Source organism: Apaloderma vittatum, unplaced genomic scaffold (genome assembly GCF_000703405.1).
Source record: "Apaloderma vittatum isolate BGI_N311 unplaced genomic scaffold, ASM70340v1 scaffold40439, whole genome shotgun sequence".
In the NCBI taxonomy this organism is placed as follows: Eukaryota; Metazoa; Chordata; class Aves; order Trogoniformes; family Trogonidae; genus Apaloderma; species Apaloderma vittatum.
Genome location: NW_009737695.1, coordinates 1 through 13,034, shown reverse-complemented (window position 1 = coordinate 13,034; position 13,034 = coordinate 1). Strand labels below are relative to the sequence as shown.

The 13,034-nt window shown below is 46.9% G+C and overlaps 1 protein-coding gene across 1 annotated transcript; it reads left to right on the top strand.

Moving 5' to 3' along the window:
* Positions 1–4,595: 4,595 nt before the first annotated feature.
* Positions 4,596–9,901, top strand: RBM18 (RNA binding motif protein 18). The gene is made up of 4 exons (XM_009877404.1): positions 4,596–4,742; positions 5,932–6,018; positions 7,831–7,916; positions 9,277–9,901. Exons 1-4 carry the CDS (start codon positions 4,596–4,598, stop codon positions 9,434–9,436), a joined length of 480 nt encoding a protein of 159 aa, XP_009875706.1. The 3' UTR covers positions 9,437–9,901.
* Positions 9,902–13,034: the final 3,133 nt, after the last annotated feature.

Below are 13,034 nucleotides of genomic sequence, written 5' to 3'. Positions count from 1 at the left end.
GGCTGGCTGCTCCTGGTGGGTAAACGCATCAGTCAAACGTGTGGGTATTCATTTCATGTTTTCTCCAGGCTGCGGATAATTATCTTTGGAGGAAACATAATATTTGAACAGCTAAATTGTCAAGGAAATGCAGCTTGTTGTCCAATATTTGGATGGTGTGCTGAGAAATCAGTAGGTTGTACAGAAAAAACCACACCAAAACGCCAAACCAAAACAATTTGGGGCTTATACGCTTCTAGGAAACAAGCATTTTTGATTAACTATTGTACGTGTCTGTCACAGAATACTTTTTCTTCCTGCTTCTTTTTGTGTGTGTGCAGGTGCTAGGTTTTTATTCTAAATGTGGTTCATCTTAACAGAGCAGTTTCCTAATAGCCTCTAAATGGAATCATTAATGCATTGTGCTTTTCAGCCATTCAGCTTTGGGTGCTTTCTGCATTAATTACCATTTTTATCCCACAGCTATGTTGCTCTGGTTTGTCCACATTCGTTGACCACGTAAAATTAGACGTAGGAGTTCTTGAGTGTGTTGTTTGCTGGGCCCTTAAAGATAAGGGAAATGCGTTGATGTGGGGGGAAGAACAGTGGGTGTTTGTAAGTGCATTAGATCCTTCACTTCCCGGGGTGATCATTAATGGTGTTTTTAAAGACCCTTTCAGCCTAGGTTGTTCCTCTGAATCTAGGTCAGGCAAGTAAATAGCTTTATACGGCGACATTTACTATTTTCATAGCTTGGGTGGGATGAGTTTTGCAGGTTTTGGTGTGCTTCTTGTATGGGCAGGCTGTTCTTTTCGAACAACCCAGAATCACAGGATCCTCAGAGTTGGAAGGGACCTTTAGAGATCATCTAGTTCAACCCCTCCAATCTATTGGAGCCACATGAATTCAGCAGCCTGGGCAGAGGACACAGCTGCCCTGGGACTCCCGGGGACCGTGTCGAGAGCAGCACCACAGCTGTGGGCAAGGGTTTTTGTTCTCCAGCGTTGTCAAACCCAGAGTGCTTCGTTGCTGCTGAGGGTTTAACATCTGCCCAGTGACGACTGATAGTGCTTGTTGCTTATTTGAGGCTTTATAATTCTGTGTTTTGCCTTTGGTTTTGCTTTAAAAATGGCTCTTCCCTCCTGCAAGCTATATTGTAATCTCCGTTTCCTCGTGAATGAAAAAGAAGTTCCTTTTAACACGTTGTCAGCGTAGTGAGAAACAGTGCAGTTCTGTGCCAGGTCAGGAAGTTTCTAAAAATCATCTCAACCCCTACTTTCTTATCCTAAGGGCTTGCAGCTCTGCTCATAATTGCTCACCTGAATTATCCCTGTTGAGGTTACTAATCACTAAAAACATACACCTGAACTCAATAACTGCGCTTTCATTTGCTGCTTTCATCTCATTTTAAAAGGGTCGCCTCTGCAATTTCTGTGTTAGATTTGCTTAAGACAGAGCAAAGTTGATCAAGTTGTTAACAGGGTTAATAACTGGTTGGGACTTCCTCGAGCAGGAGTGAATTCAGAAAGTCTTGAATTAATCCAAGACTTCCATTTAGAGAGCGACCTATAGCTGCAATCAAGCACTGGGAAGTTAATAGGTAACGTACACATTTGAGCACAAGCTGCAGTAATGGGGATTTATAAACGTAGGGCTGCCCACAAATTACAGCCTGCAAGGTGATGACTTATAGGAGGTTACTGCACTGACTGAGCAACTGAGACTCAAAGGGGAGTCTTGAAAGATCTCTAATGCTGACATACCCTCCGTGCTGGGCTGTGGTGGGTCTTCTGGTGGGCGTTCCTCCTTGCCAGTAACGTCTGTTTGGGTGACTTCTCTTCTTTTATCCAGCATCCTTAGAGGAAGAAGATAGTATTAGGAGTCTACTGAGTGTACTCTTAGCTGCAAGGAGGGAAGTGGGCACCATAGCACCTCGCAGCTGTTCGTGACGTAGGACACGGGACGCTCTCTCCATGTGCGTTCGATGCTGAGTGATTCCTGCCACGGGTCCTGCCACAGCCGTGCAACAGGAGAGCAGTGGATGATCAGTCCTAGGTTTGGTAGCACTGAGCAGGGAAGCCGTGGAGCCCCTCATCATCACTGCAAGCATTGCCTGGTGTGGCATTTTTCCCCGAGCTGCCAGCAGGGTGGGAGATGTGCTGTGGCATGACCATTTGTCCTCTCGGTGCTCCTGTCCCGTCGGGCAAAAGCCCGTCCTTTAGTTATGTCTCCCTTGTGGCACGTGGAGTAGGGCTGCCTTCTCTGCCCGTTCCTGTTTGTAAAGCCTTTGGAGACTTTTCAACCTTTTGGACAGGCAAACCTCTCATTTCCAGCTCTACAGTTACACACACATGCACATTATCTGGTTTCCACTAGCCTTTGAATGACCGTTCGCTTTCCGCGGGTGTTCGACTTTCTCGCCTGTTCTGCCCCTTGTCTAGGATCCCATCTCGATGAGTCTCACCTAGAAAACAATGTGTGCCTAACTTGTTGTTACAGACTCCTACTGACTCCCAGTGGGGCAGAATTCTTCGCAATAATAGGTTTCGCATGTGGCCCGGTCCCTTCGCGGTATCCTTGGGACAGCATTGTTCAGAGGAAGCCTTGCCGGCGTTTGAATAGCGCTCGGGGTGCCAGGAGGAAGAGCCGAGGAAAAGGAAATGGGGGAGCTGCTGGTTTGTCTCGCATTCACATCAGATGACAGGAAGTGGAAATTGGGGTTGGCTGCGGTGATCTGCACAGCACCGCGCGGCCACATCTGTGCGAACAACTGCCAAGCTCTGGATAACCCAACTCGTTGCCATAGTGAAGCTTTTTACGTGTTCTCTCACTTTTTTTTTTCTTTTTTTTCTTTTCTCCAAGGCTTTGGGTTTTCCGTGACAGGCCTTCCTTCAGTACCGAAGTCCTCTTGGCTTGGAGAACTACTTGTCAAGTTACTGTAAATGCTCTCACTATATTAACAATAACAAAACATAATCACAGCCTGAAACTTCTAGTTACGCAGGTCTTGAGTTCTGACCTGTTCCATGGAGAGTAGGAGACCTGCGGTTGTAAGAACTGCATGCGTGTTGGAAAATGGCGTTTGCGTCATCTACGATCTAAAGATTCTAAATAAAATAGGTTACGTAGGTTGCTTCTAGGCTCGTAATGAAATTTACTTTAAAGGAACAACTACCATTTGGCTGCTAAGAAAGGGTTATTTGAATGCAGAGGTTCTTGGGGAGAAAAAGAAAAACAACAAACAAACAACAAAGTATTCTTCGGCAGGGCAGCCGCAGGGTTGTGTTGCTGCTAAACGGTGTCCATGAGTGTCACCGTTGCCCTGCCCCTGCCTCTGTAATTGCCGAAAGGGGAACAGCTTTCTGGCAGTAAGGACTTTTATTTTCATACTGTTGAAATTCCAAGTGCTTTTTGTAGCCGTATGTTTACAAAACCAAGCCTGATGTGCATTTACATATTTTGGAGGCTCCGAAAGTTCAGTGTGTGGGGGTTTATGTACGTGGTGTGTTTCCAAGGTCAGCGTTTTCCCTCGTGTATCTGTGACCGCTTGTTGGTAGCTTGAGGTGAAGTGATAGAACTTGGCTGCTGCGTAACCAGCTCCTTTTATTTTTCTTGCTCTTTTCTGTCTCAGTTGCCTTCTGAGCAGAGACTGAGGGTTCATAGGCCTCTTGGAAGACCACGTGTGTTATTTGTATTCCGAAGGACGTAGGAAGCCTTCCTCAACCCCTTACAATTATCCCCCTGGGACATGACTTGGCCCTTCTGCACTGCTCGTCTCAACACTCGCTGCACCTTCACCTCTTTAAAAGTGCATATCCTGAATGTCCACCGTGACCCATCCTGTGAGATGACTCACATTCCTGGAACTTTCTTGCCTGGCTCCTGAAGCTTGACAAAGGGCTAAAGCCTTTTTCAAACATCCTACCAGGCTTTATTAGGAAAAATGTTGTCTGCCCTTCCTATCTGGACTGGCCCTAAAGCGCATTGGGGTGTCTTGGGGCACTGCTGACCATTCACATCGGGACATATGAGATTTCATCCAGTGCCTGGTGCTCCACATGCCCTTTGAGTTATCCTGATGGGCTTTCAGAACATTGAGTGTTACCTTGCAAGCTGAAAATTGGGTTTAGACTACGTGGCTTGCTAACGAACACGGTACAGCTGATCAGGAGAAGATAAGTCCTGACTAAGATGCCCTTATTAAGCCCTTCAACAGTTCTTAAACACTGGGGATGGTGTCAGGCAGTGAAATAGTAAGATGTCATTTTTTTCTTCTAGGTCACCTAGTGTTGTTGAACACTTCGATCCCAGGGAACCAAAAAAGCTGCAAAGAACTTTCAGAATTAAGCATGGCCTGTACAACAAACATGCTCTTTAAGTTGCTTGGTGCACTAAATACTGAGCAGATTTACTCTGGCTTTCCCCACTTCTATTGGAATGAGCACACTCCTCACTGGATGGCAGGAAGATAATTGGCTGAATGAGTGTCTGACTTTTGTGGATGTCTGGTGATACAGGTGTGACACAACTGAACTGTTTACGTTAGCAACTGTGAAAGGTGTGTGTGTTGGGGCTCCTCTATCGCCTCGTTTTCCAAGTAGCCAAAGGTATCATAAATGTCTTCTCTCCCCTTCAGATATCACCTTCTCAAACTCCTTCAGAAGTTTGGCAAAGTAAAGCAGTTTGACTTTCTCTTTCACAAGTCCGGTGCTCTGGAGGGGCAGCCGAGGGGTTACTGCTTTGTGAACTTTGAAACCAAACAGGTATGTTGGTTTTATCTAAAATTCAAATGACTGATTTCTCTCTCTCTCTCACTGTAAAGGTAAAACAGGAAGGGATAAATTAAATACCTTGTCTTCACAAACCTACAGTCTCTCTAACATCTCCACTCTGTGAAGCCACTTTGTGACTACTCCTGGAAGCAGCAATAGTGATTTCTGTCCTCTGCTGTCTTTCCCTGAATTCTGCTTTCTAATGCTAATCAGAAGGGGCCAATTCTTTGGTCCGTTGTTGTCGTGTACCATGGAGATGTGGTGATCCACGCAGAGCCTTGGATCAGCCTGCCAGGCCACCTGAAATCTAAAACTGCTCCGAAGTCCTCCTTGTTTTTCTTTTGGCTTTGTGAATGTAGAAACACCAGCTTGTGTAATGCTGCCAGATGTGCAACGTGACACACCTGCAGCACCCTGGAGCGTCCTTTATGGGGTTTGTGCTCTTGTTGCAAATCAGGATTTCAAGTCTTGTTCACCTGCAACATCAGAGTTGTAGTTATTCTGCCATAATTCTTCTGGAGTTGTTCAAAAGTTTGGATGAGCGGTGTGTTTGGAGATTGCCTGTGGTTGTATGACCTCATCTTTTTGCTGTGCAGTTGCTGGTAAGGATGTCAGCAGAGCCCTGACACAGGCCGTTAGCTCTAGAAAATTATTCGTAGTGAGGTGGAACAGCAAGGCAACGTAAATCTTCGACTGCTGTCAATCAAGTTTCATGGGAGTGCCCTAAAACTTAGATTCCAAGGCTAAGCCTAAACAGCGGATAATGTCCTCGGTGTGTGTGAGCGGGATCTGGAATGAGCACAGCCAGGTGTTAATGAGACACAGGTAATCACTGTAATGAGTCACAGTATTTTCTAGAGAAACTCCTGTAGCATAAACCGTCCTCAGAACGCTGTCCCAGTGGCCTGTTTGGTATTTCCAAAACAGCTGATCGCTTTCCTCCCCTAAAACAAGTGAAAGAATAAACCAGTAAGGCTAATAAAAGTCTTGTTACTCAGATGTTGGAATCTCCCAAAGATATTCCTGGGTTGGGAGACAATGGGGAAAAAACTTCCCTTGCTGTCTGTTAGCTGTACTTAAAGGAGGCTGATTAACAAAGAGGAGAAAAAAAAGGCTCTTTACATCTGAGTCGGTTTTGACTAAAGCCTTGGTTTGTTTATTGAACTGTCTTCCTGTGCAGGAAGCAGAAAAGGCGATCCAATGTCTCAATGGGAAGCTGGCCCTTTCCAAGAAATTGGTGGTGCGGTGGGCACACGCACAAGTCAAGGTAAGCGCGGTGATGTAAATAAGAATTGCTTTTAATTTGCAAAATCGAAGAACGTTAATATTAAAGTAATGGTTCTTATAAAGGCTGTCGTAGCCTGGCAGGACAATTCCAGCTGATTCTAGGAAATACCTCTCGTAGAAATGATATTAACCATCTCCCATGTCTCTTGTCTTCCTAAACTGTGCTGGGTTAGCTGTGAGGAGGAGTAGGCCGTATAACTTGATGTTCTTTGTGAGGAGTTTTTGATCAGAGCAGAGAGAACAGATTGCTTCTGTAAATGTCCATGGTTTAACTTTCCCCAAACTTAGTGAGTGATTGGCTGAAAATTTGAATCCTTTGTGGTTTGCTCCCTTTTTGGATAGGAGATGCATGGAAATTCCAATTTACCAAGTACTTGGTTACTTTGTTCCATTTCTGAAAGCACTTATGTGGCAGCTGCTCTAATTACTTCTGACTTTAAAGCAACATATTTCACATCTAAGCTAAATATCCTTTTATTGCTTGCTTTGTCGCATAAACCATCAAGTTTTTAGTATTAACTTAGGCAGTGCCTTCTGAAACATCCTTATGGGGTTTTTATTGGGTTTTGGGTTTTTAATTCTTGTCTTGTTTCTTCTGCAGTTATTTACTGTCTGGTAGTTGATAATGCAACTTATTTTGAATGCCTTTTTTTGCAGATAAATGGATTTTGGGCAAGGTAGGGGAGAGCTGCATGTTGCTTTCTTCCTTTGGGTAGTTTACTTTTAGCGTATGTTGGTTATCCCACAAGCAGCTTTCTACCCCTTCTCTTATCAAGTGTACTGGTGCATCTGTTTTGGATGCTGGAAAAACCCCACACAAACCAGGTATCTTTGTTAAAGGAGACCATCTTGTTTTAATTATGGGCTTCAAGGGCTTCAGGCTCTTGTCAGCACATCCAAGCTTGCGTAAATCCAGTCTCCATTTTCTCGAGCTCGGTAGTGACTCGGGTGCCACGTGCTTCCGGATGCCTGAGGAATGATCAGCCCATAAAAGGAGTTTCAGCCAGGGCAGCGAGTGTCTGCTCAGCTGGGAGTGCAGCGGGGAGCTCGGGGCTTGGCCGTCCAGGGAACGGTGAAGAACATGCATAAATAATCAGTTCAGTGTGCACCGTGTCTTCTAATCCACGGGTCGAAAAGACTGAACAACGGAGAGCTCCGGCTCGTTGTAACAAGTGTTTATTTTAGACAATACCAGCCGCGTGCTAAGTGGGCTTGAGTTGAGTGGCCAAGGCTTCCCAGACACTGTCGGTTTGAGCAGCTCTGCTGAAAAACAAGCCTGACTTTGTGCCAAGCGAAATAAGGAAGCAGAGCACTGCAAATAGTTTGGGAGGCCTGTTGCCCACAGAGATGACAGACTCACAGGCTGCTTTCTGCAGAAAGGACGTGCTTCCTAACTGGTCTCTTTTTTCTTTTTTCTTTCTTTCTTCTGTGCAGTCGTGTGCTTGGTTACCTCCTGACTCTGAACGATGTCTGTATAAAGACTACAATACAGTAGTTACCCTTAAATTTACTATCTTTGCTTCATGCCTTTTATAAACAGAAGTAGTAAGACAGGGTGAGGTTTAAGGATCCAGAGTATAATGCACATCAGTGTTTGGTATCAGAGTCTACGTTCCAAGTTAGTACTAGACAAACAGTATGGCTGGAGTTTGTTTCAGTGTTTGGCTGCCAAAATCGTTCCTGGCGGAACGGAATCGTTCACAAAATCAGCAGTGATGTCAATCCGACTTTAAAGTGTATCTGTGGACAAACGTTTCTTTGCTGACTTCAGTCCTTGGTCTCTTATTCACAGAGATACGATCACAATAAAAATGAGAAGATCCTTCCAATCAGTCTGGAGCCATCTTCCAGCACGGAGCCGCCCCAGTCTAACCTCAGGTAGGAGATGGGTGGCTGAGAGGCGACCAGACTGGGAGTGGGAGGGAACTAACTTCCATTTCAGTAAGATTTTGGAATTGTTGGTGTTACGTTTGTGCTAAAAATCTTAACATGGTGGGAATACTCTTAAAAAGGGCAGCATGCTGCAAAGTAACTCCTTGGATGTGGGACACTTCAGACTTGTAGTTCACCTTGTAACGTGTGAAGCCACCAGGGCAGCAGGAAGGAGAAGAGGCAAGGGCAGGAGTTGGGAACGTCTCACATTCCAGCTCCTTTGGCTGCGGTGGGGTCTGGACTTCATATGAATTTCAGTGAGAGTTGGATGCTTATGACCAAGAATTTCTCCTGCAGTGGCAATAGACTAAAGCGAAATCCCAGGTAGTACTTCACATAAAACTCTTTTTTTAAATTAATATATTCTTTTCAGCGTTAGGGCTGGTAGATCTTCCTCTGTGGGATGTGGTTAAATTCTCCAACCCCTCTGTTTACCTAAAGGTAGTAGCACAGCTTTGCTGATTCACAGTTTATTTGAAAGGGTATGTGATTTTCCTCTCTGTTCTGTCAGTGGAACCCTATAAGGAACCAGGATGGGGGGTAACGACTGCCTACGGATAAAATGAGATTGGAATTCAGAAGTAACACACTAGGAAGTAATGAGCAGGGATCTTTGAGTCTGGCAGATCATTAGCTACGTCAGTGGCACGAAGGAGTTGTTTCAGTGAGGATGGATGCCGCGAGAAGCCGCAGCAGAGAAGGGAACATTCCTCAGTCTGTACCCAATGGAAGAGAGCGAATAACAGAATTCCTAGGAACTTGGGGTGTAACCCAGGGTAGCTTCTCCCTTTGGGATAAACCCTGCTAATGCTGAAATAATGTTTCTTCCTGACCTAATTAGAGCCTGGGGTTTTCCCATCCCAAGCAGTCTTGTAGCTGGGAGGAAGTCTGGCTTTCATTTCTCTGCTGTTTCCAGCAGCCTCGCCTGAGCCGCGCTCGGCTGCACATGCTCAGACCCCTCTACATGACGTCATTGTACATGAAGTAGGAAGCCTTGGTGTGTGCTTGTCTCGCTCAGTGTCCTCAAGAAAGTGCTGAGTAGGTGCAAGGACCGTAATTTTGTGGTGCTGTGTTATATCTTGGAGGAGCAAATCCGTGCCGAGGAGTGAAATGAAATTGTGTGGGCTTTAAGCAGTAGGTTCCTGCCTCCCAACTTCACGCGGCTTGTGAATGCAGCAATGGGAGCTGCCCAGCCCCTCCTCGTGCGACTTGAGTATTTGCATGTCAACAAAAATCTCTGGATTGCTGCAGCCTGATTCCATGCTAAGATTAAGCTCAATTTGTCTTCTTCTTTCCTCTTTTCCAGTGTCAGTGCAAAGATAAAGGCCATTGAAGCCAAGCTGAAAATGATGGCAGAAAATCCAGACGCAGAATACCCTGCAGCACCCGTTTATTCTTACTTCAAACCACCGGATAAGAAAAGGACTACTCCTTATTCCAGAGCTGCCTGGAAGTCTCGAAGATGATGCTTATGAATAGATAATGGTAGCAAGAAACACTGCTTTGTACACCTGGAGTCCTCCAGAGCTTTTGTACTTTGTAGAGCGAGAGGCAAGCTGCCACCTGAGCACGCCACCGCTGCCCAGTGTTTGTAACCCCGTGGTGGTCTGCTGAGTCCTCCTTACTGCCAGCGCGGCTTTGCAGCTGAACGCTGTTCAGAGAAGTAGGTTCCCTTCAAAGCCTCTGATGAACCACGCAGACAACCTCTCGTTAGTGTGCATTCATTAGCAAGATTAGAAACAGTAACCAGTGTATGGAGTAAAGCACATCCAAAAATACTCCATTTAACTGATTACTTTTTAAAGTGTTTTTGAACAAAAAAGTATTCCGATTCGTGTTTTTAATGGAGGGGAAGCACTTGGTTTTGATTAACATTCTGTAGTTACCGTGGAAGAAACTTTTTCATCTCAATAAAACTCATTTTAAATAGATTTTGCCACGCTTCTAGTAACTGTGCACGCAACACTTCATATGCACCAATGCAAATTGGTTTTGCATTTTGATTTGCAAACTTTAAGGTATTGCCGCTTGGTGATGTGATGATTCTAAGCTAATGACGCGCCACGGGTGTTTTCAGTGTTGTTTAGGCTGTAGGTATGTGCCTCCGTTTTTTTTGGGATTAGCGGAGGTCTGCGTCGTGCCCTGAGCTCCGGCGCGCGGCAGTGGCATATCTAGCGTTTGCGTTCCCTAATCCCCTGCAGTGGTAGCTCTTCCTAAACCAGATGTGACAGCGTGAGAATAACGCTGCAGCCTCCGAGACATCTGTCAAGCACGTGACCTCGGCGTTTGCCCACCAGCCAGTCCGACTGCTGGTTTTTCGCTGGCTGGGGAAGGCAGTCGGCCGCTGTAAAGAGGCGTGAGGGTTTGTGGCGCGGCAGTTCCTCTGCAGGTTACCTGCACCAGGTGCTTCGTTTACGAGTCTGGCGGATGGCGTTCTGCTTAAACTGTCTGATCTGCAGCACGCTCTTCTCCCTAAATGTTCTCTGCAAAATAGAAAGCTGGGAAAAAACGTTGTCTGGCAGCATTTTGTCTCTTGTATGCACAGCGCGGTGACTGCATGTGCAAGAGGGATGTTGGAGAACATGTCCAGGAGATACTGGTTGTGATTTCGCCAGTATCTGCTCTCTCTAGTTGTGTCAGTGGTGAATCCCTACCTCGTTGGTTGCTCTTGAGTTGCTTCCCTAAGCTAGGTAACCCTGGTCTCAAACAAGAGGAGGAAAATCGTTTTTAAACAGCCCCTGGTTTCTGTAGGTGGGTGTTGCTCGCTAACATAGCAAAGTGAGGCTTGAATTCCCCTGGTGGCCCGGATACCTCCGCGCAGAGCACACGTCCTGCTTGCCAGCCAAGCCTCTGGAGCAGAGCTGTGCATGTCTGGGGTGGATGGGTTATTAAAAGCCTGAATTGTTGAAAAATAAGTCTTGTGCTGTTAGTATTTGCTTTCTAGTTTTTGGGTACCTGAGTCAAGAGAAAAGTAGTGTCGTTGGGAGCTTGTACCCCATCACTGCCGGTAACACCCGTTTACGTTCCTCTGCGAGCAGCCTGTGTTTGGTTCCTGCGTGGTCTGGTGTAGTCCTCTGGATCTGTATCCACGTTATTTAGCACTGAATCAATTCTGCTTCTACTAGGAATTTGGTAAATACCTGGATTTGAACTGGGTCTGTGGGTGTGTTCCTGTCAGAAACACATTTTTTTAGTTATTTGTATTTAAATACAATTTGTTGAAATTCTTACAGCTCTAAATAAACATTAAAAATGCACATTTTCCTCCAGGAAAGCGCGGGTGGCAAGCAGGAAGTGAGGGTGGTAAATGCTTGGCATCAGCCGAAGTCTGCTGATACAAATCTGGGTACAATAGCATCAGTCTTCTTTTTCAATTTTTTTTTTTTTCACACTACCACAGTCACTAACAGAAGTGCCTTGTCTGTCCTTCGGCCAGACTCAGACCTGAGAGAGCTTTGTTGCAGGTCGGTGTTTGTGACGGGTGTTCCCAGTGCTGCCGGCCTGGCCGGTGCTTTTTTCCGGGGCTTCCGCAAGGCCCCGCGCCTCTTCAGCGACAGTGCGGCAAAAAAGGCAACCCTGGAGCTGGGAGGAGGTAAATGTTTGGTAACTTCTTTTTCATGTGTGTCGGCTCTGGGACTTTACACATCAACTGTCATAAAACAGGTTTGAAACATACTGGGAAGCACGGCATCGCCGCAGTGAGGGGTGTGACGTCACCGCGGTGGAGAGCGTGACGGGCTCTGCTGAATCTGTGAGTAGAGAGGTCGGCACGTTGGTGGTGGGAAGGAGAGAGGGGCTCCCCTGAGGAGGACTCTGGGCTGTTCCTACCTCTGGGCATAGGGTCCCTCTGGGGGTTTCTTTGCTTCTGCTGTGTATTTCCAGCACACCCCTGGGGGCAAGGTGGGCTCCTAAGGACAGTGTTCACCATGGCCGTGGTGTGGGTTTTTCCTCAGCAGCCTTCCTGCCTGTGGTGAGACTTCCTTGGGACAGGTACAAAATCACACCTTCCCTCATGGCAATGTTTAAGGTGCACAACCCCAAATGCCAGGGTTCTGGCTGGGTTGCTCGGTGACACAGCTGTCTCCTATGAGTTCCTGGAGGCAGAGGGAGCACATGAGGGGTCAGAAAGGGGGATGAACTTGTTACTAATATCTGGTAACTCCACCGCTTTGTGTTCGCCAAGCGCTGCAGGGACCCTGTTCCTGCTGCAGGCAGCAGTTGTGTGACTCGTGTTTCCCCAAATGCCAGGGTTCTGGCTGGGTTGCTCGGTGACACAGCTGTCTCCTATGAGTTCCTGGAGGCAGAGGGAGCACATGAGGGGTCAGAAAGGGGGATGAACTTGTTACTAATATCTGGTAACTCCACCGCTTTGTGTTCGCCAAGCGCTGCAGGGACCCTGTTCCTGCTGCAGGCAGCAGTTGTGTGACTCGTGTTTTGGATCTACCTGCTCTCGGCAGGTTGTGGGGTGAGGGACTTGTGCCCCCCTAGCTGAGGCTTGAGCTTGAGGCTGGGCAGAGACTGGCCTGAAGTCGCCCTGTTTCCTGATTTCTTATTTTACAGGGCCCAGAGTGCCTGGTCTGTAATCATCACAGAAAGCCGTCAGCGTTGCGGCGTTGTGGTGCGCCGTGGCCGTTACAGCCCCGCATCACGCTCCGGTGCAAACCCTGCGTCACCCTGTTCCGACCGGCGCTGCGTAGGGGAGCAGGCAGCTTGCCCGACTGGGTCCCTGCAAACTCTTACGTGTTTCTTCTGAAGCAGGGGGAGCTAATTCGGACCCGGCCAGCGTGGATGAGTGGTGTAAATTGGGCTTTCTCGGCACCACTCCTCTGCACTTGTCCGTGTTCCATCATTCTGGCCCTGCAGAGCCGAGGCTGGAGGGGACGATGAGCTGGCGGGCCTTGGGCTGAGTTTCTTGGGGTTTCTCGGCCTTTCTTGCAACCTCAATGTTTAAACCTAATGTCTTGTATTTATTCTAAAATGGCTTTCATCTGATTTCCCTCTCGGTTAACAATTTAGCTGTCAAAATCAATAACGGCGAGGATCCATCCCCGGCCGCCATCAGCT